The 23,601-nt window shown below is 43.3% G+C and overlaps 1 protein-coding gene across 1 annotated transcript in view; it reads right to left on the bottom strand.

The window, feature by feature from the left end:
• Nucleotides 1-23,601, bottom strand: part of LOC138293926 (atrial natriuretic peptide receptor 2-like) — a 445,904-nt gene that overhangs the window by 320,077 nt on the left and 102,226 nt on the right. The window contains 1 exon segment of the mRNA XM_069233205.1: nt 18,048-18,157. Within this exon segment, the coding sequence (XP_069089306.1) occupies nt 18,048-18,157 (110 nt within the window).

The following is a 23,601-nucleotide window of genomic DNA, read 5'->3' as shown; positions in this document are numbered from 1 at the left end:
TGTCACTGGCACACTGGAGGTAAATCAAGGAATGGGAAAATTGTAGAAAAATGCTTGGGCTGACACATGAGGAAATACTTAGCTTGGGTGGCACTTGTGGCACAATGCTGGGGCTGGTAATTTGAAGGAAATTCTTGGAATGAGGAAGGACAACCACAGCATATGTCAGGGGGCATCAATGACAAAATTTTGTCCCTGATATAATAGACATTGGGGGTCATTATGACCTCGGCGGTCTTTTTGCAAGACCGCCGAGGGACCGCCGTGCGGAAGACCGCCTGTGCAGGCGGTTTGCTGCTCGGCGTATTATGACTGTTGGCTGCTCTCCGTCATTATTCCGATGGAGAGCTGCCAACAGCCATACTTGCGGGTGGCGGGGAAGTGGAGGTTGCTCCACCTCCACCGCCACCGCCACGCCAACAGAACACCGCCCAGCGAATCACGTCCTGTGATTTGCAGTGGCGGTGTTCCGTTGGCGTGGAGGTGTCGGCGGAGCTGCCCCCATGGCTCCCGTCCCCTCCCGGAGGATCGACGGAACAGGTAAGTCGATCGTCCGTTAGGGGAGGGGGGGTGGAGTGTTGTGTGTTGTGTGCGTGCATGGGGTTGTGCGTGTGTGTATGTAGAGGGGGTGTGTGAGTGCGTGTATGCTTGCGGGGGTGTTGTGTGTATGAGAATGAGTGCGTGTATGTCTGTATGGATGTGTGCGTGTATGTTTGAATGTGGGTGTGCGTGCCTGACTGTGTGTGTGGCATGTATGTCGGGGTGTGTGCGTGTGTGTGTTGGTGGTGCCTGCATGCGTGTCGGGTGTATGTGAGTAATGTTATGTTGGAAGTCGGGGTGGGGAGGGGGGCCCTGCCACCTTTGGGGGGTGGCAGGGGTGGTGGGGAGTGTAGGGGAGGGAGTCGGGGTAGGGGTGGGGGGTGGGAGAGACCCCTATCAGTGCCAGGGAAGGAATTCCCTGGCACTGATAGTGCTTACCGCCATGGATTTCATGGCGGTTCAAACCGCTGGAAATCCACGGCGGTAAGCCGGGTCCAAATACCACCGGCGGTATACTGACGGCCGCGGGGCTGGAGACCCAGGTCTCCAGCCGGCGGTCGTTTCCGCCCTGGCTAGCGGGACGGAGAACCAGCGGATGACCATGGCGGTAACCGCCATGGTCATAATCCACCAAGGTAAGACCGCCAGCCTGTTGGCGGTCTTACCGCCGGTTCTCCGCCATCCGCCAGGGTTGTAATGACCCCCATAATTATTCTACACAAGGGTCATCAATAGTACATGGGTGGCAGTAGTGACACAAATCTGGCACATTGTATTTAATGTTTGGGCAAAGGCGGCATCCATGACAAAATGCTGTCCCTAACAATGGAGGTAATTTTTGACTTATGGGGGCACCCAAGGGATACTTTAAAAAACAAAGTGGGGTCAAAGTGTGGGGACTGTCAAGTTTCATTAGGTTGGCACACCATGAAAGGACTTAAGTATTTAATGAGTGCTTTTTCAGAGCCTAAGGTTTTTTAGCAAATTTATCTGAAAAGTATGCTCTAACATGAACTATTAGAGCCCATTTCTTTCACAATTTTCTCAGGGAGAGAATCTCACCCACCCCAAAAATCCACTGTGAGAATTGGGTGGTTGGTTGAGTGGAGTGAAACCCTGCTCAAACAACAGCCATGATCCCCATTAGAGTGAACTACTAAACGTCACTAAACTAACCTGTGCTTAACCCTGTGGTTGATTGGCACAAAATCAGTCAGGCTTAACTTACAGGCAAAGCACCACTATGGTTATCTGGTTGTGCGAGACTAGCTGAAAGTCATAAGTTCAGGCTGACCATGATGGAGCCTGGGCCGGAGACAGAGGCCAGATTAGTCCCTCTGAAAAGTTACATACAACAGTCTATCACAAAAAGTTCTGTTTACTGAGAAGGAGGTCGCTAGTAGCAGGGAGAGTGTTGCAAATGGTTGTCGCTGTAGCACAAAGAGCAGGGCAGGTGTGGCAGATGGTTGTCACTCTAACTGAACATCCTGTCAGGTGTCATGGACAGGTATTGCTGGAGATTTGAATTGGTGGTCACTGCAGGCTGTCAATGCTGTAGCACAAAGTACAGATTTTGCTTTACCAGGCAAAGTTGGTGGTCACTATAGCAGAAAGAGTCAGGGTCACAGGAGTTTCACATTGATGGTTGGCATGGGTGGCAAGATCCTGGTGCAAATAAGCCAGTTTGCCATTGTGAAAAGCCAAACCTTCAGAAATTCTCCTTTTCTCTTAGAGGGAGCTCAACAGATGCCACACTTGGGAGGCACATCTTGGGGATCATAATTCACTCTGGCAGAGGCCAGCAGGGCTCAGGCAGTCCCAGTTGCAGGCAGTGGGAGCTCAAGAGATGCCACAACTGGGAGGTACCTCTTGGGGATCAGGGACTCGCTCAGGCAGTCGCAGTTGCAGGTCAGCTGGGCAGATGCAGGCAGGCATCTGGCGATTGTTATGTCCCTGTAGCTCGGAACAGGATTTCAGTCAGATGGTCCTTGGAGTCACTTCAGCCTGGGATGGATGGTGCAGGTCCAGTCTTCCTTCTCAGCAAACAGGGTAGGCCTCAAGCAGTACTGCAGCATGGCGCCCTCTTCTGTAGTATCCACAGGTCCAGGAGTGAATCCAGGAGTTGGTCTGAGGGTCTTAGTTTTAGACCTGGAGCATTTTTTAAGTAGGAGAAGTTTCTAAATAATTCTCCTTGAAGTGCTTGGAGTTTGCTGCCTTCCCTGCCTTGGCACCAGCCTGACTGCATGAACAATGAAGTCCTTAGTGTGAAGGCAGGGCACTTGATCTGCAAGTAGGGCTGTGCCCAGCTCTGTCTCCCGTGCCAGCAATGGCCTATCCAGACACACCTAATCCCTTTATTATGTAGCTGTCTGGGCAGAATATATAAAGACCATCTGCCAACTACACTCAGTCATGTGACTCAGGAACTGACTGCAGACACCAAATAGTTAGGGCTGGAAAATCTCAACTTTCTACAAATGGTATTTTCAGAACTGTAACTAAATTCCGACCTTATCATTAAAGAGGATTTTAAATTAACATTTCTCAGACACCAAACATGAAAGTATTTTTTCTCCCAATCGCAAGTTAGGGTACTTCCCCTTGCAATCTCTTGCAACATGGTATTTTCCCTCTTCCTATCGCACCCATGGGGTACTTCTCCATGCAACATCTCACAACAGGGTTCTACCCTTCCACAACATCATCGCACGGGGTACTCCCCCATGCAACTACTCGCAAAAGAGTACTACTCTTACTCAACTTATCACACCATAGGCTACTACCCCATAACACTTCTAGAGATAGGGGGCTGCTAATTCCCCAGATCACACCAACAAACAAGCAAATTAACTACACTCATATCTCTTGCAACATGGTACTAGTCTTCCCCACATCAGTGAAATTTTGGCATGCACAACCAGCATGTATCTACACAAGACACACATGAGTACTACATTATTTTCTCAAACTCCTAACCAAACTCCAAATACCAAAGCAGATGGAGTAAACACTAAGGGGCATATTTAAGGAAAGTGGTGCGGCACTTAGTGCAGTGCCACTTTCCTTTTGCCCCATTGCATCCCCCTATTGCCACCATGTGTGCGCCATATCTAAGATACAGCCCACAATGGCGCAAGATGTGGGGCAATAGCGTCATTTTTATTGGTACTATTGATGTACTCTACAGGAATAGCACCAAAATATTGGTGCTACTCGTGCAGAGTACATAGGGGCGAATTATAAATAAAGGAAGCCCCTTTTAACGCCTGCTCCGAGCAGGCGTTAAAAGTGCCATAAAAAATGACGTAAGGAAATCAGTTAGATTTCCTTGTGCCATTTTTCTGCCCCCCCTAATGGGGGAATGCCCCCTTTGAATACTTTATGCCTGGGGCAGGCATAATGTAGCGTAAAGGATTACAATGTGGCACAATGCATGCATTGCACCCCTTTGTAAATATGCTGCGAGTATTTTGGCCTCGTTGGGCCACATTAGCATTAGAAAAATTACGCTAATGTAGCACAAGTTGGCATTAGGGGCTTATAAACATGCCTCTAAATGCTCAATTTTATCCCCAAAACAACCTACTGGTGAGTAATTAAACTTTCCAACCTGTATCACAGCATGAACTAATTGGCACATGCAATCAAAAGCAAAACCTGGAGTTCCCAAAACAACAGAGCAGGTACTCACATAGAAACGTATTAACCCTTTCTATGTGTCGGATGGCTAGGAGCCGACCGATGCCACTGTGCTCATGTGTGTTGGATGGCTCCCAGCCGTCCACACACATGGCACATGAATTCCCTCTGGTGCAGGCACAGAGGGATTTCATTTGGATATTTTTAACCCTGGTTGCTGGGGAAGAGCTTCCACAGCAATGAAGGCTAAAAATATCCCTACCCTGAAATGAGGATCAGTGCTCTGTATGCGCCGACGTCATTACAGGGAAAATGAGTCGATCAGCTCATTTGCCTTCAATTTCTTCGGTGCTCAGGGACATAACTCAGCCCCCTGAGCACCAAATTCAACAGGAAAGGTACCTTTGGAAAGTGGAAAATCTCCCCTTTCCAAAAGTACCTTTCCCTAGCGGATCCCTGCTTGAAGAGCCACCAGGGAAGGGGGACCAACTCCTTCGGCAATTACTTTTTCATGGGGCAGAAAGTCCACTACCGACCAGGGACTCTTTTTTTATTTTAGGAAAGGGTGGGGACTGCCCAAAATTGGGGCAGACAGGGTTTATTACACCCCATCGACCCGGACGGTGGGGGGGGCAGAAAGCCCACTGGACACCATGGATTTGTTTTTTCTAAAAGAGGGGTGTGGGCTGCCCAGAATGGCCATGGCAATGCTCACACCCCAAAAATAAGCACATTCTTTCTGCCCCCAGGGGGCAGTTGGGGTTATTATTCCTAATCTTACCCCGGTGCAGCAGAAAAGCAGAAAGCCCACTAGGCACCAGGAATCTTTTTTTTAGAAAAGTCTCTGGGTGGGGGCTGCTGAGAATGGGCCTGGAAATGACCCCAATCCCCTGAAAAATAGGCCCGTCGGGGCAGATTGGGAGTTATTACCTCCAATCTGCTACATGGTAGTGCAGAAAACCCACTAGACACCAGGGATTTTCTTTCTAAAAGAAGGGTCGGGCCGCCCACCATAAGCATGGCAATGGTCCCACCCCACATAAATAGGGATCAAAGTTGTTCTGCCCACTGATGGGGCAGATTCAGTGATTACCCCCAATCTGGGAATAGCAATTGCTCCCCTGGACAGATAGAGATAATTACCCCCGATTAGCACCCCCCGGAGGATGCAGGCAGCCCATTACATGTCACGGAAAAAAAAAGAAAAATAGAACAGTGGTGGTGGCTCACCACCATGGGTGTGGTTATGCCCCCATCTCAACTGAAGGGGCTAGAGTCTTTTTGCACCCCTGTCCCCGTGGACAAAGCATCTCATCTCAATGGCAAGCAAGAGGACATTTGACTCTTTTGGGAGTTAATTTTACATATGGGCAAGGAGAGCTTGGACAGCTCCCAATGGTGAGCAACTGTACTTTTTGGACTTTGGGAATGCTGTCACCTGGAGAAATATACCAGACTCAGGCACTTCAGCAAACTAAACATCTGGGGGAGCCCAGTGTGGTATGCTTCACATGCACCCTACACCATTTTCTTACCCACAATGCCCTTCAAACATCCAACTATGCCTGAAACCCTACCTTTTCCTTACATTTCTGTGATGGAAACTTCTGGAATCCGCAGGAATCCACAAAATTCCTACATAATGTTGGCCCTTCCCCATCACAGGCACTTGGCCCCCTATACACGTGAGGTATAATTTTTACTGGGAGACCAAGAGGAATGTTAGGTGGAAGTAAGTTTGTGGCTCTCAGATTCCAGAAATTTCCATCACAGAAATGTGAGGAAAATGTGGTTTTCAGCCACATTTTGCGATTTGTAAGGGATTCTGGGTAACAGAGCTTGGTGAAAGCCAGACAAGCCACCCCATCCTGGATCCCCCTGTACATGTTTGCTAGGTTTCCCTGGATGCAGGCTGAGCTAGCACCCAAAATTCACAGCTAGGCACATTGCAAAAACCATCAGTTTTGGGTGTTACAATGTGCTGTGTTCACGTTGTGTTTTGGGCCATTTCCTGTTGTGGGCAATAAGCCTACCCACACAAGTGAGGTGCCATTTTTATTGGGAGACTTAGGGGAACACAGAAGAATAGAACAAGTGTTATTATCAATCGTCTTTCTCTGCATTTGTGCCTTCCAAATTATAATAGCGTGTAAGAAAGAAGTAATTTTGAGAAATGCTCTCTAATTCACATGCCAGCGTTGCTATCCCCAAATTAGGAAATGTGCAAATTCCCACTGATTTTAAATTTCATATCTTATGTGAATTTTGGAAATAAGTAGGATTGCTTGATGCCTATTTTTCACTCTTTATTTTTTACCAAATTAATTACTGTATACCCGGAACGCAATGAAAAACCATTGCAAGGTGCAGCTCAGTTATTGGCTCCGGGTATATAGGGTTCTTGATGAACCTACAATCCCTATATATCACCACAACAGGATGTAACAGTATATTGCTTTTGAAAATCTGCCCCATAGTTAGAAGAAGTTACAGATGAAAACGTAAACACAAATGGCTGGTTTTTTTTTAACTCAATTTCAATATCTTTTATTTCAACTGTTACTTTCTATACGAATACCTTGAAAGATCTACACAAATGACCCTTTGCTGAATTCAAAATTGTGTTTAGTTTTCAGAAGTGGGTAGCCAGCCGTTCAGGATCCACCTTTGGTTTTACAACTATTTCTACCACTAACTGGAAAGAGGTTAAAAGCACAAAAAATATAAATAAATGGGCTATGTCCCAAAAAAAGGCCAAAACTATGTTGAAAAATGTGGTTTTCTGAATCAAGTCTGCCTATTGCTAAAAGCTGGGAAGAAGGTGATTTGAACACCACTAACCCTCCATTGATACCATTTGCCGGGAAAAAAACAGACGCGTTCCTCTGCTGCACCTTTTTCAAATTGTTCCCAAAAAAACAAAATGTAGCTGTATTTTTGCTAATTTCTCAGCCCGCTCCGAGGGAATCCACAAACCCTGGATACCTTTAGAATCCCCAGAACGCTGGAAAAAAGGATGCAGATTTGGCATTAATACCTTAAGTGGACTAAATGTTAGGAGGGCCTAAGCGCAAATTACTACAAATAGCAAAAAAACGGCTTAGCACTGGGGAAAAGGCTGAGAAGCAAAAGGGTTAAACTTAACCCATGCATCCAAACCAAGATGCTATATTAGGATTTTAACTTAAAAACTGCAAGTACCAAACCTATCTCTCTGACAAAAGCAACTTATATGCAGTTGTATGCTCTTCTGTGATTTGCATGATACACATTCTTTATAGGGGCACATTAACACTCTGCACTACTTTAAGATGAGTCAAAACCTCCACTAGGCAAAACTCACATCTCACTACAGCAGGTCCATTAATCACCAGTTATCTTGGCATTTTTATTGTTCTAAAAAAATTGCAGGCAGCAGAGAACACTGCAGCATGTGCTTTAAATTCATAATATATATGAAAACACAGCATCCCCCGAAAGTCAGCGTCTGGTGCTGTGGTACCCATTGCACCCCCATAGACCAGCCCTGACAGCACTGTCTCCACAGCACTATCCTTGAAACACTGTTTCCAGAACATTGTCCCTACACTTAGGACTATACAGTAGGGGCTAAATGTATGACATCTTTATGAGGTCCCAAACAGCCCGATTCATTGAATTGAGCCATCTGCAAATGCAAAAAGGCATTTTGGTATGTATTAATCCCAACTCCGATTCGGTAACGTGTTACTGAATCACATTTTGGATTTGTGAATAAATACTGATTTGATATTTGGAAGGGGCGTGTTTAGGGTGTCCCTTCCAAATCAGATTAGAATGTATACTTGTTTTGTGAGCGAAATGCAATTGCAAAATATTCGCACTTTACCAACAACTCAAAGTTGGTTGTAACCCGTTCGTAAACAGGAAGGGGTCCCTTTGAGACTATTTAAAGATCACTGCCTACTCCTAAAAAATTAAAATGAAACTTTTCATAATTTATTTTGAAACACATCCTATTTTCCTTAAAGGAAAATAGCCTGCATTGAAAAAAAAATTGCTTTATTTAAAAGCAATCAGAGACCTGGTGGTCCACTACCCCTCTGATAGCAACGAATCATAGCGGGTCACAAATTATGCCCTGCATCATTAATATGCATGAGGTAGGTCTATTTGAGACACACTACGAAAAATTATTTAGGTAATAGGGGCTAACTAACTCCTTTGTACATTAGTAATAATGATGACCAAATAGAGATTCTTTGTACATCAAGCCCTTAGGACACATCACCTCAGTTTCTAGCTTGTCGTAGCTGGCTCTTTATCCTCTTCAGACCTTGCTCAGTCTTCTCACTGAGCTCCCCCTGCCCAGGAGCCAGAGCAGACACCATATGTCAGTGGATTTGAAGGTGGGTAGCACCAGGCTAGTCCTACACAGAATCAATCTTCCTTCTCAAAACAGGCATTCTCTCCTTCCAGAAATGGCTCCCAACTGCCACTAGAGTCTTGATGTATTTTCATATAGGTCCTTAACAAATTGTTGCTAAAATGTTGAAGTTAGAGGGCGGATCTTACTTTTTGGAAAGATCTTTTTATTTGGTTTTGTAACATTTACAATAGTGGCAGTAGGACAATTAAATTCACAACGATACAGTGAAAGGCATCACACAGATTGGGACATAAGCATTACATATTGCTGAGGGATAATCAAAGAGTAACACATTCAGGGTCTTCTTAGAAGAAGCTTTAGCCAATCAGGAAAGAAGAGAGTTCTTTATTTCAAATCTTTCTTTATTTCATGTTTGGCCCATTTATTATAGCAAAAGCATGTAGGTCTTTTCAGGGATCTATCCTGTATCTCCTAGCTTCTACTCCACACCATACATCAACATTCTAATACATCATTCATTCTTAGCATTTCAGACACTATTTCAGACTTACAGGGCATAGGGACACACAGGATACTCGACAGTGCTTTGTGCAAACACTTTTTACCACTGTATTAGGTTAGCAGGTTTCTGAAGGCGGCAATGCACGACAAGGAGAAATAGATGAAAACGTTTCTCCTTGTCCATAAGAAACATGCCGCTCCTAGGTGACAAGTTTGTTACCAGTAATAAACCATAGAGGGTTGGTGGAAAAATCACATGAAAAGATTGATCCTGAGTCTTGACCTAATGTATGCCCTTGTCATATATCAACAGGTGGATATTGCAAAAGTAGAGAGTACACCTTCACAGGTAATAGAAGACTGTTGAGCAAAGCATTCCCTTGTTAGAGTATTTCAATATTCTGGACTTCTATGAGTGCAGAAGTTATTTTATAAACAGGACCAGGAAAAATGGATTAGACATTCATGCATGAGTAAAGTGACTCTTAAGTAAGGCTCTGAGCCAGTGGAATCTTCTCCAGGATTCAGAAATATGACTTCCGTCTTATCCATCCAGATGCAACTCTTCAGATAAAACATTCTCAGATACTTATTAATAAAGATTCCTTTTTTAAGTTGCAACCAACAATTTGCAAAAGGACGGTAATTATTAGGTACCTTTTATAACAGGTGTAGTTTCACTAGAAGTGGGGTGGCAAATGCCCTTTTTAGGAATGTGAAAAAAGATCCTTCATGATGAAACGTAAAATTAGAAGAATCATACCCAGCTAAGTTTGGAATTAATGGTGCATGCTGTTGTATTCAATTTTCTGATGTGAATTCAGAATGGCGACAGGTGTGCTTGAGGAAACATCCTTTGTATTTGCATTGAAAGCTTTGTTACTAAAAAATTTATTGCATTTATATTGAGAGTACACTAAATGTTGCACAGTTACGCTGTGGGTGGTGGGAAAATTAGGAGATACTTTACAGTGGACTACTAAAAGAATTTTGTGTTACTCAACTGCATGAATTTTTAGGCCACACAGCAAAAATACAAAGCATGATTACAATGAATAACATGAAAACGTAAATCATCAAAATAAGTAATATCAATGTCAAAAGCTAAAAATTCCATACTCTTTCATTCAAGGAAATTTTCCAGGAAATCGAGAACTGGAACGAGAGAAGGGGGACTAGGTATCTTAGCTTAGGATAACGCAGCTGAACTTTAATGAGTTAAAAAACACAAGCAAAGTGGATAGTTTTGTAATAAAGAGGCACACGTATGCAATATGCTAGACTGGAAAAACCAGAGGGTAAAAATAAGTCATGCTAATTAGGAAGATGTGGTAAAAAGTGACATTACGTTTTTGGGGGAGGTTTCAACGGACACTTCCAGTTTCTCACATTTAGATTGTTAAATGCCCCTCCTCTGTTTCATACTTATGCTGCTAAATGCAATGTTAATTATAGGCTGGTGCACCCACTGTTAGCATGGTGAAGGCATAATATATTGCCCACTTAGTAAGGCACCTTCCTCAGGCTATTTTGCGCCACAGATGAGATGTATATTTCAGTTTACCTTAACATTTTTATAGTGTAATTTGTAATTGTACTTGCATGGCTTTGCATGAAAAGTGTCCGCCATTTCCTCCTCCCCAAAGGTTGCCCTCAGAACCTCAAGCTGATCCATTCTGGTAATAAATCATTCGAACACTAGCTTGGAGTTTCAAAGCACTGAGGGCAAGAAGGTGATGGCATCATGGCATGCTTATGTGGCCATTGTTCAGGTGTGTTTATTTTAGAAATTCATCAAAATGGAGTTCCACAAGCTTGGATGGTGTTCTCCATTTTGTTTACTATCCAAAAAGACATTGAGCGAGCTGCTAATGACGTTTCTTTGATCGCTTCATAAACTGTTGACTTTTGACATCTGAAACCCAAACAAGCTAGAGTTAGGTTGAGTGTAAAGCCTAATTTATCTCATAGAAAGGTAAGGATAATTACTAAGAGTGGTCAGTGAACATTGTTGGTAAATTGGAATCTCGCGTAATAATAGCGATACTATGAAACCATATAAGATTTTGGCATCCTCACATCAAGAAGGGTGGATGAAGCTTGCTGTATTTACAGCAGATTCAACGACAATTTAGATGACGTCACAAATGGTACTACGATAATCTAATTGTGCTTCCATAATAGTAGCAATAGGTGAATGCAACTATCCCTTGTCAAACAAGACGCAGTTTTCGAAAGGGTCTGCTATCATGAAAGCAAGAACCAGAAATAATGCTTTTCGTGGCCAAAAACATCTGATTGAAGTCACTGCTGAAAACCAGAGCTCTCAGAGATTATAATGGCTGTACAAGAAAGTGGATTATTAGTTGAGGTGGGTGGTAGTCTCACTGTGGTGAGTAACTCACTAAGCCATTTTACAGTGGTAACATCAAAGCTGGTTGAAGGTAAACATCTTATTCTGAGGAAATGGTAATCCTGGCAGTGCGATTTTGCGCTGTTTGCAGCGTGTTGATGACATTCAGAGAATGGCATCATAAGAATATGCTGTAATAATCAAAACTGACATGAACATTTTTGCTCTTGAAAAAAGAAGGTGAACATTGCAATGTGAAATGCTGTTGTGCACAATTATGGGGGAGAGATGGCCCAACTCAATGTATTTATACTAATAATTCCATCTTTACCACTTTGGTCTTATTTTCAGAAGGTTGTAAAAGGCTGACATATTTACTACACTCAATAAACACTTTTACTCTAGTGTATGATAGTTCTTAGTTGCAGTAAATACTTTCTATTTCAGATTTGCCACTTGAAAATGAGGCATAACAAGCAAAACCGTCATTTTCCAAGTCATTTCCCCTGATAAATTTCTGCAGGTTTGACCTGTCAAAAGGAAAACATCATGGGTGGCATAATTACTCCCTCGTGTGATCCTCCTCTTCCCAATCCTAACAAACGAGGCTTGATACCTCACTGACAGCAGTAGCACTGAAGTTCCTTTTCGTTTTACATTTTTTTTTATAAAATGTCTCCTTCCCTCGCTTCCTCCTGTTTTGTTCCTGTTGCTGGAAGCTGGTAAGTGCTATAGTCTGTTTCGTTATTTTGTGCTTTCTCATTGTGTTATGTTTATATTTCTGCACTTACTTGATTGATGCACACAATACATGCATGCCAAGCTACCTTTGCTGGAGCAGAGGGCGGTGAGTTTCCCCTGCTCTTTGAACGCGTCCCCTGCTCACGTGCTGAGCTGGGGCAGGGGACTACTGTCACGTTCAGGAGGGGTTGTCCTGGACCAGCGTGGCGGCTTTTTGACTCTGAGCGTGTCTGTTTTTGATGCGGGCGACAGGACTTGACTGCTTCTTCTTGTGGCAACCGGGTTCTTGCGAGATGACATCTGGTTTCTTAGTGATGGTTTTTTACAGGATGCACACATGCTGCTGTAGCGCTTTGATGTACTTCCTGGTGACAGTTTATGACAATGGCAAAGTGTTTGGAGAAGACAAAGCATGTTCAGTCTCATGAGCAGCAGGAGCCTGAGGAATTGCTGCAAATTTCTCGTGCAGACTTGCAGTCCTTGATTAAGGAAGCTGAGGATTCGGCTTTACAGGAAAATGAGGTCCCTGCACAGTGTCAGTAGTTGGATGATGAGTCAGATAAGGCTGATGACAGTAAGGGCAGATACATAGGGCCGTATTTATACTTTTTTTAGCGCCGCATTTGCGCCGCTTTTTGACGCAAAACGGCGCAAACCTACAAAAAACAATGGTATTTTGCAAGTTTGCGCCGTTTTTGCGTCAAAAAACGACGCAAATGCGGCGCAAAAAAAGTATAAATACGGGCCATAGAGTCTGAACAATTAAGGGAGGTCTTGTCTTATATCAGGGATCAACTGGGGTTTGAGGCCTCCAGTCTTGAGAAGGGTGAGTTTCTGGTGCAGCATAGCACTGTTGAGTGGACTGTTTAGCTTTTCATGAGGTCATTAAAACTCTGCTCATTTAGGAATGGAAGAATGTGGACAAGTCTACGTTTCCTTGTTTTTTCAACAAAAAAAGATTTTTGGGAGGGTTTTGAGGTCCACTTTCCTCAGGCGTGTAAGATTAATACACTTTTGGCATCCAGGTCATCCTTTTCCTCTTTGATCTCAGAGGTAGCTGTAATTTTGGCCTCAGAGGATGCTGTCATTTTGAACCCTGCGGTTAAGAAAGTGGAATCTGCCCTGAAACAGGCCTATGCTGCTTCTAATTATGGCATTCATATTAACACTTATGCAGCATTTGCCACACATGCTCTTTTGAAGGATTTGTATTCTTTATTTGATTGCCTGCAGGCTCAGGTTTTTGTCAGATAATTTCTTTGACTGTCTTTGGGCCTTAACGTCTGCAGCTGGTGCTTCCATTGCGGGTAGGAGGTCAGTACGGTTACAGTCCTGGAAGCTGAACGTTGGTCAATGCTCCTTGATTTGTAAATTGCTCTATTTGGGGCAAAAATTGTTTGATCCAGAACTCAATGAAATTAATTGAAAAAGCATCAGAGGAGAAAAAAAATCCTGCAGCCCTTTGAACTTGTGACTGATAAGAAGAAATTTGGCTTCTGAAAGGCTGTTTTTTCAAGTCAACCAACACCATCCCTTTCGAGGTAGGCCTCGTGGTCGGGGGGCCCCCTTCTACAAAAATCCCGACCGCTTCATCCAGTGCCCCTTCGTTTCAACAGTTGAAATTACTCTATGGCAGTAGGAGGTCGCCTGAGAGACTTTCTTCTCTAGTGGAAGACTGCAGTGACAGATGCCTGGGTCTTTTCTGTAGAATAACATGGCTAACAGATTCCATTCAAAGATCAGCATCCACGTTTCTGACCTATGCTTTCTCCGAAGGATCCTAAACAGTTGCAGAGTCTCCAGGCGGAAATAGACTCACCCCTGTGGAAAAAAGGTAATTGATACAATGTCGGAGGCTCAACAGAATTTGGGGTTTTACTCAACTCTTTTTTTGGTCCCGGAACCAGATGGGTCATTTTGGCCAATTCTCAATCTCCAGTCTCTGAACAAATTTGTGTTGATTCAACATTTTCGGATGGTGCACTTACAGTCAATCATTCCGCTCCTCATGAAGGGAGACTATCTGGCAACGCTGAACCTCCAAGATGCCTACTTTCATGTGCCAGTACATGTGGACAGTCTGTCATTCCTGAGGTTTATGGTCCTCTGCCAGCATTTTCAGTTTCAGGTCCTTCCTTGCGGCCTGGCCACCTCACCCAGAGAGTTCACAAAGGTATTGGCCCATTTTGTTGCGTTTTTGCATTTGTAAGGTTTTGTGTTTTACTCATATTTGGATGACTGGTTATTGACTGTCTTATCTCTTTTGAAGGTTCAACAGGATGTGGAACTGGTGCTTGAGGCCTTGGGCAATTTTGGCCTTCTGGTGAACCTTCTGAAGTCTCACCTGGCTCCTTCCCAGATGAAGATGTTTATCGGTGCTCACACAGACACTATGCTGGGGATGGCATTTCTACCAGAGGACAGGTTCTGTCTCTCCAGGGGGCAGTGCCGGACTTGCTCTTTTACTCAAACAGTTCTGCAAGATGTGGGTTGAGGATGCAAGGGCTGTTGGCAGCTTCCACTGCAGTGGTTCCTTGGGCGAGGTTTCATTTAAAGTCCATTGATTCCTCTCTCAGCTCAGGTTTCTGCAGCTCTGTCATGTTGGTTGGTCAGGGACAATCTAGAACAAGCGGCTCTGTTTAAGCTCCCTCCCCCAGTTCTTTTGACAACCGATGCCAGCGGGTAGGCTTGGTTCAGTTGGGTTGTTCTTCACAAGTTGCTCATGAGATTCAGTCTTCTCAGAAGCAATTTACCCTGAGGTTTTATGGTAAGACTTGGGAGTCTTTCTCTACTTGATGTAAAGCCCGGTCGGACGTTCCTGCTTGTATTGATCCCTTTAAAATCCTGGACTTTTTAAGGGATAGGTTTTTGAAGGGGTTGACTCCTAGCAATCTTTCAGCTCAGTGAGTATGATTGAAGCTTGTCGTTCTTTTTCAGATGATTTTTATACCTTGTCTCCCCAGGTTTTTAGGTTTCGTAAGAGCTTTAGGTTACAATAGCCCCTTGTCCGCAAGTTGGTACCCCTGGAACAAAATGCACCTTGGTCTCCTTGGGAGAGTCAGCAATCCTCGAATTGGAGGGCACTCATGGCAGTATTGAGAGTTTAACTTGTTTTTCAGGAGAATCTTAAGGTTCTGAATGTGGTGGTTAGGACAGACAACTAAGTTGCCCAGGCATACCTCAACAGGCAAGGGGGCACAGGTTGTGCGTCCCTGACTCTGATGGCATCTTAGATTTCTGCATGGGCAGAGAGGTTTGTTCTGGATCTGAAAGCTGTGTACATCAGTGGGGAGATTAATTTTTGGGCGGACAGGCTCTGCCGGAACCTGCCATACTCTGTGATGTGTCACTTGGCTCATCCTCTGTTCCTCAGAGTGTGGCGCAGGTTCGGGGTACCTTGGCTGGATCTGTTTGCCTCTCTGGGGAAGGCCCAAAGCCTTTACTTTTGCATGGAACTTCCAACTCTGCAACTTGGGTGGCGGATGCTCTCTCAATCCCTTGGCCTAGGGGGGTTGTTTTATGTCTTTCCTCTGATTTCACTCAAGCAGAAGGTGCTGTAGAAGGTCAGGGCGGAACAGGTGCATGTGATTCTTATTTCCCCTTACTGGCCCGCCGTCACTGGTTTCCTCTCCTTCTTACTCTGGCCAGGGGTCAGTTTTTGGTTCATCCTCACAGCTCCTTTCCCCTTCAGTTTCCGCTACTGTCTCACCAGATGACATCTTGGTTGTGTCTGACAGCCTGGCTACTGAACGGGTAGGCTTGGTTCAGTCATGTTGTCCCTCACAAGTTGTTCAGGAAATTCAGTCTTCTCAGAAGCAATCTACTGTGAGGTCCTATGGTAAGCATTGGGGGTCTTTCTCTACTTGGTGTAAGGCCCAGTCAGAGGATCCTGCTTGTATTGATCTCCTTTAAAATCCTGGATTTGTTAAGGGATGGGTTTTTGAAGGGAGTGACTCCTAGCACTCTTTCAGCTCAGTGGGCTGTGATTTCAAGCTTGTCATTCTTTTTTGGATGATTTTTCTATGTTGTCTCTCCTGGTTTTGAGGTTGCTTAAGGGCTTTAGGTTACAACGGCCCCTTGACCGTAGGTTGGTACCTTCTTGGGATTTGCCAGTTGTTCTGAGAGGATTGCTGGTGGCCCATGTTTGAGTCTTTGGAGGAGGCAGAGTAGGTCTGGTTGTCTGCCAGCATGGTTTTCCTGGTAGCTATAACCTTGGCCAAAAGTTTGGGTGGGTTGGGGGCTTTGCTGGCTATTTTTCCCTACCTAAAGGTTTTCCCATATTGGTTGGTTCTCAGGCTGGACCCAAAGTTTGTCCCTAAGATTTCTTCCTTTTTTCATTTCTCTCAGGAGGTGGTTTTACAGTTTTTCCTGAGTTCTCCTCTTCCCTTCCTTCTACCCAGTATGTCAGGAGGGATCTTTTGATTTATTTGGATCACACTAAGCCATTTCGGGTTTCACAATCCTTATTCATGGCTTATGGTTTGGTTTCGAGGGGACAGAAGGTCTCTATCCAAACTCTTAGTAGGTGGGTGAGGCTGAAGATGCGGTGGGGGAGTCTCTCCTGGAGAATGTACAGGGGAGGTCTACTAGGGCAGTGTCTACTTCCTGGGCAAACAAAGGAAGTGTTTTTCTTTTGGAACTTTGCAGGGCGGCCATTTGGTCATCCCCTCATACTTTCCTTACCCCTACCGTCTCTCAGTTTGTGACGATATTGATGGACATTTTGTTTCTGCTGCCTTATCTGCTGCTTGTAAATGAAGTTGTAGTTTTTCTATGAATTAAACTTTGTATGCTAACAATCTTTTGGTACTCGCTTGTTTATTGGGTTTGGTTACTTCCTTGTTTGTTAGGACGGGGCCAAACAGAATCATATGACGAGGTAATGTTAAGTTACTTACTAGTAATCTTCATTACCCCGATTAGGAATCCTCCTCGTTTCAGTCATCTTCCCTCCCTTCCATCAGTTGCATCTTATTGGGCATTGCATGGAAACATACAGGAGGAGGAGTTTTATGAAAACAAGTAAAAATAGAGAAGGGACTTATGTGGTGCTAATGCTATCTGTGAGGTATCAAACCTCGTCTGGTAGGACTAGAAGGAGGATCCCTAATCGGGGTAATGAAGATTACTGGTAAGTAACTGAACATTATTGCATAACTCGGAATTACGAACCAAGCAGAAACTCCTGTGTACAGGGCCTATGTCTGAAGTGTCAGTTGTCAAGTTTTACATGACTTTTCATTTAAAGGTTTGCATCCAGTGCAATGCTAGTAAATAATCTATTTTTATATATTGTGGATTTCCACATTTCTTCCAGCAGTTAACACACAATCATTTACATTTCTAGAAAAACATAATTGTCCTTTTTGTTTTTAAGATTCCCTGTGCATTAAAGTTAAACAAGATGCTACATAGATGTGCCTGATCACTTTAGTCTTATTATATTACTAGTCCTCTGTGAATTGTCTTCCTGGAACTGATGAAGAATAAGAGCAGGTGATACTTTTGGTGGTCAGACCTGACACAATCTGTGTGTGGAGGGCAGAGACCTTGGAGGAGGCGGTGCATAGTACAGAGCACAGCCTGAGGCACTTCGATCTACCCTCACAACCCCTCAAGCAAAAGCATATAACAAACAAGAGCTTCTAAAGCTACAGCTTTCACACCATGAAATGGACATTGGCTGTTCATGGCCTATAAACAAAAGCTGGAAACACTTTCTGTGAAGGGGTTTCCAGCTCATGTTTTGTTAGCCCATGTGAGATCAGCTCTTCATGGAGAGATTGTATGAAGGGAGCTAATATTGTTGTCACACATTGGTACCGTGTGAGTTGGCTGGTCTCGGTGTCATGAATCTGAACTGGTGATAACCATTGAATGTGAGCACACTAGCATCATACTCACCATGAACGACAGCGGACAGGAGTGGATGTTTGCATGATAAACACAACAGTTTTCTTCGGTGGCATCTTTCCAGTCCAGAGGACATTCCATATCTTCACAGAAAGCCTGTGCTTCACCTGCAGTCCTGAGTGAAAAATGTGTGTTGATTTAAATACTATAAAACATCTACATCTCAGACAACCATAAAAGGATTAATGAAAACTTTTGAGTTAATAGCCTTTAAATACTGGCAGTTGCTCTGCCTAGCTTTCAAGCCCATAGTTTTTTTCATTTTCTTGCGATTTAAAAAGGGATAAACTAAACACACATCAGTCTTGGCACGGCCCAAAAGGACTGGCCCAGACTGTTCTTTCAAGCCATTCCCTTCTAAATGGGAATACAATCACCTCCAGGTGAGATTTGATCTTGTTGTACCGCGTGATTGAGCTATATTGTGAGTCTATGTTTAAGACCAAGCTTAAATCCCTTGCTTGCTTGCTATTTAGAGTTTGGCTGAGCGGGCCACACGCCAAAAAGCAGTAGCTGTCCCGTTCACCATATCTAGAGCTCCACTGACAGACGACAGGGCACCATCTCTTTATGGCAGATGTCCTGCGTCCAGTCAAAGCTAAACAGGGCCTTTAGACATTCAGAAATGGCTAGAAATGCTGAAGCCAATGCTTATTGGCCTCTTGGATTTCAGCTGAGTGGCACTCCATAAAATCTTTGGTTCTCCTGCAGAGCTGGGACAATTGCTTGCTGAAATGAATAAAAGAACATCTTTTCCCACATGCTCTCTCGTGGGAGTTACAAAATGTTAAACATCCTTTCCCTTAATGATACAGATTTAACAACATTTGGTACCCTAACAAGTGGACCATAAAACATAAATACGTACCAATTTTAACTGTACTAACAGTAATCACACAGGATGTGTATTCTGACTGTTTTAAAGGCAGCTCTTTTTACACCATCATACAGGCATTAGCGGCTTGCTTGGCTCACAAGGGGCGGGGCGGGTGTAGCGCACAGGGTGGGGGGGTAAAATGTAATTAAAAAATAAAAACGTACCTGATCCAACGCACTGCCCCACTTTCTCCTGTCGCTGCAGGCAGGCAGAGGCTCCCAGCCTGCCCTGCGGCTCATCCTGATGCTGCTCGGAGCAGCATCAGGATTGGCTGGGAGCCCCCAGCCAGGGCGCTCCCAGGCAGACTGGGAGCCTGCGCTTGCTCTCTCCAGCCCGGCAACTGCGTTGCTGGCCTGGAGAGAGCCTATTGTGCATATGTGTTTGGCACTCCCCCTCACTGCTTGTCACCCCTGTGGCCCCGCCCCTTTAACATACGAAACGATAATAAACATGGTTTATTATCATTTTGTTTGTTAAAGGTTTTGCAGCTTCTGCTGGTGGTGGTGAGGCAACGCTCCTCCGCCCTAACGGAGGAGCTGCTGCTGCATACAAGTTTTGAGGACAAGATTAAATATTTCTCCAAGACAGCTGCTCTTCTACAAACCTCCACCACCACTCACCCACCAGAAACAATGTGAAGAAATATGTAATGGAATGTAATTTATTTCACCACTCCATTCCACTCATCCACTCATGCAACAGGCAGTGCACAGTCATATACATCATAAGTGCTGTACAAAAACAAAAACAAATATTTATATTGATTTATCAACATTTTCAGTTTCTGGGAGCTTTTAATTAATCCAGTGCAAACCGTCTATATTTTCTAGATTTTGTTATGATGTTCTGACATGGTCACGACATTTCCGTGTAGTGTAACAAAAAAACTATGGGGTATATTTACAAAGATTTTGTACCATGCTGTCATAACAAAAGTGATGCAAATCAATACAAAATCTTTTTTTCCAATTTACTTTCCAGCATAAAACTTGTTTTGCGCAAGAAATTCACTTGAAAGTAACATAAAGAAGTGCCTAGAGCAGCTTGGCATCACTTAACGCCAAGGGGTGTTCCATGGGTGTTGCATGGGCAAAACCTTTTGAATAAAATAAATAATACCCTTTTGAAATAGGCATTATCAAGGACAAATGCTTTTATTTCGCCTTTCTTTTCCGACTTTGCAATAGGAAACGTTTTAAAGTTACTGTAAGCATAGCATTTTGTACTGGAATGGCACTCTTCCAGTACAAAACCATTACTAGGCTCACACACACAACTTTGCACTATAATGCAAAGGTGTGTGTGTGTGGTGCTTAGCAGCCTGAATGTGCACCAGCGCTAGGGAGGAGAGAAGAGGAGACTGCCCTATCTCTGTAGATATGACACCTTCCTGCTCTCTCCTTCTCAAGCAATGTAGCATTTTTGTCTGCTGCGATGTATTGTGTGAGAATTTGCTGAATAGACCCCTGTGCACTGAAACATATAGTACAACTTTTAATGTATGTTCACGTATTTGTGAGTATTCTTGTGATACTCACTTCTCACACTATGCAGTCGTGTAGCAAGGTTTTCATGAGCCATAATGCAAGCATGGTAAATGACCTTCTCCGCCATAATCCCTCAGCCAACAAATATTAATCGCTCAGGCCCCCTGTGTGGTGGGGTGAGTAGGTTCTTGGATTTATGATTCGTAGTGTACCGGAATTTGTGACAGAGAAGGTACACTCAAGCCTATGTATTAGGTGCATTATGACACACATCTGTCTCACTAGTATAGGAAACTGTACCCAAAATGAGAGACGCACATTTTTGCAAGAGGTGCTTTTAACCACTAAGGCCCTCATTACGAATGAAATTGGTAAGATCTTCCCTACAGCCCTAGGGTGGGGAAACTCTGGCACATTAGTAGTTGGAACCAGCAGGTCTGATGAACAATTACCGGGCAATCAATAGCCAAAAACTCCAGGTGAAATTAAAAAAGCTCATAATGCTGATGGGGCTGATAACTGTTGTTATCAGGTCCATCGGAATTAAGAGACCTCTCGTAATGCGGGAATACATTTTCTGAATGAGACTAGTGCATGTGATGTCCAAGCTACACAAAGAGTTTTCAGTTGTTTTATGAATCCACAGAGCTACCTATGAAGAATTAGAACAAGTGACCTGCAGATCATCCACAAACCTCTACAATGGGTACATAATGTCAGGTTTTCTCCGTCAACCTGGTGGCGTAAATACGCCAAACTATTAAATACCTGTAAATGAGGCGGGTGGACCTTCACTTTGGTGGAGAGAGTACTCCATCGCCACTGCAGGGGAGTACCTTCCCAACCAAACTATAAATTAGGCCCTGATTGTGTTAGACTTTACTGTCTAAAATGTTCTATTAAATTTGAATAGGTAAAACCTTTTTGTTTGGTATGTAATATATTTTTTTAATCACACGACTTTTATGTGCATCATTAGCCTTTTTCTTTCACTTGATTTTTAACTTCTCTCATCTAATTTTGTGTCATTCTTTTGTTTTTCACTTTTATCCGTCCTTGGTACATTCATGGTTTATTCTCATTTACTGCTGTATGTTTTCTTACCTCTTTACCTTTCACTTCTCTTTTCGTCTCTTCCAAGGCTTGTTGCACAGGTGCTCGTGAAGTGACTAGTGCAAGAGAAAGGTCCCAATCAACGACGAGTTGATTTTGGAGTAGCTGTACGTGCCACAGAAAGCAAGTCGTGTGACATGAAACTGCAGCACACCTCTGGGGTTGCTGGTTCATAAGCAGCCAGTTCTGGGCAGCTTCAGCTGCATGACCAAGCACCACAAATGAATACTGAGCACGCTGAGCGAGATAAACATCTGATATACTGGGCAAGCCCACTCTGTGCTCCTTAAGTCCACACCATACATTCACGCTAGGTGCTGTTGAAGGCATGCTGGCACTTGTAGCCTGCTGCTGCTGAATAGATCTTAGACTCTATCTGTTAAATGGACTTTAGCAGTGTTACAAAACAAACAATCTGATATACCAGTTGCCTTATTTAAATCATCAAGTGTAAATTACAGATTCATATAAAAATCCCTTTTTCCTATAGACTTTAATATTCAGATCTACATTATTAGGAATAGAACATCTCCATGGGCCTTAAAAACAAAGCATGGCCTATGTCCAAATGTAGATGTGCTGTAGTTTCTAAATTTACAAACTTGACTCAAAAGATTATGACAACAGAAACAAAAACATATCTCTACTTATATATTCTATTCACATATGGACCAGCCTGATTTAAGGACTGATACTCTTGGTGTCAAGGCAATTCTTTCTTTCTTATGGTCTTGAGATCGAAACTATTCTTAGGTAATGGTCCCATGATAGGTATTGTAAGAGTGAATGCTATGTCTTTGAGAATAGAATGGCACTGGGCAATAGCAAAATTCTTCTAACATATATTTCATAGAAGATCCGAGTAAACATATTGATAAGTGTGATGAATTTAATGGCATATTCTAAATAGAAGTATTTACTGGGATTATGTGAAATGATGTAGATGAAAAATCATTTGAACCTACTCATGAGATTAAAACCAGAAAACAAAAGGGGCAGTAGAATAGTTAAAACTGGTAATTTGCAAATCTCTGGAGGCTTGTTCTTCACCTTGTGAAAGGTAGGAAGTGTAATGTACGTTTTCCATCAAAATTATAAAACATTCATGAGCAATTGGTTAGTTCATTTGAGATACTGGTACAAAGAAAAATCTCACAGATTTAATTTCCTAGCATACGAGTTATAAGAATGTACATTTATTTGCACTGTTAGAGAAAGTAAAATCACAAAGACATATACGCGACATTAGACCAAATGGGGCTGTGAAACAATAACAAAGTAATACTATTGAGCTTTAAAACTCAGAGTCAGTTTATACTAGGGAGCCAATAATTAAACTTAGACCGATGCCCCAAAAGATTGAAAACCCTACTTTACTGATAGTTTCTACAAAATGTAATTGCTCTGAATCACCACCAATAAATCAGCATAGAAATAGTCTAAAAATAAAATGAAATCGGTCTGGGTTTTGTTTTCATTAGAGATTGTTAACCAAGTATTAAGCGAGAAACTAAGGAGAGTTTAATTTAATATTTCTGCACCTAAACTATCCAGAATCATGGCAGGACGTTTACCAAAGCCTTATTAGGAGTCCGCAGGATGTGTTTCAAACAGACCAATATCAATTTAAAATGCAGCCTCAAAATGTTAGGAAATATATTGCTAGCCTAAAGACATTTTTTTCCATCTTGTGGTCTTGGTGACCTCATTTACATTGTGGTCATGATAAATGACGTCCTTAGAAAAGGAAATCCTGAAAGTACAGAAAGACTCTTGCAGGATGCGTTGACTGTTCTGTGGGAAAATGTGATTCAACATTTTATTTCTGCCTTTATACAAAAAAGTGTTGGATGGAATGCTTGAATTATTCTCAGCCACTGGTAATTATTTGAGCTACATCCATGCCTGACCTGCTAAGCCAGGTCCTCCCTGAACCAGAACACAACCAACCTAGGACCTGTTTGCCCTAAATAGGGGCTTATCAGCCAGATATAGCTTGATTCCAGTGAGACAGTGTGTACAGGACCCACATCTGGGCATACTCATCCCACTTAGCATGACACACTAA

The sequence above is a fragment of the Pleurodeles waltl genome, chromosome 4_2 (assembly GCF_031143425.1).
Source record: "Pleurodeles waltl isolate 20211129_DDA chromosome 4_2, aPleWal1.hap1.20221129, whole genome shotgun sequence".
NCBI classification, from domain to species: domain Eukaryota; kingdom Metazoa; phylum Chordata; class Amphibia; order Caudata; family Salamandridae; genus Pleurodeles; species Pleurodeles waltl.
This window is presented reverse-complemented; position numbering and strand designations above follow the sequence as displayed.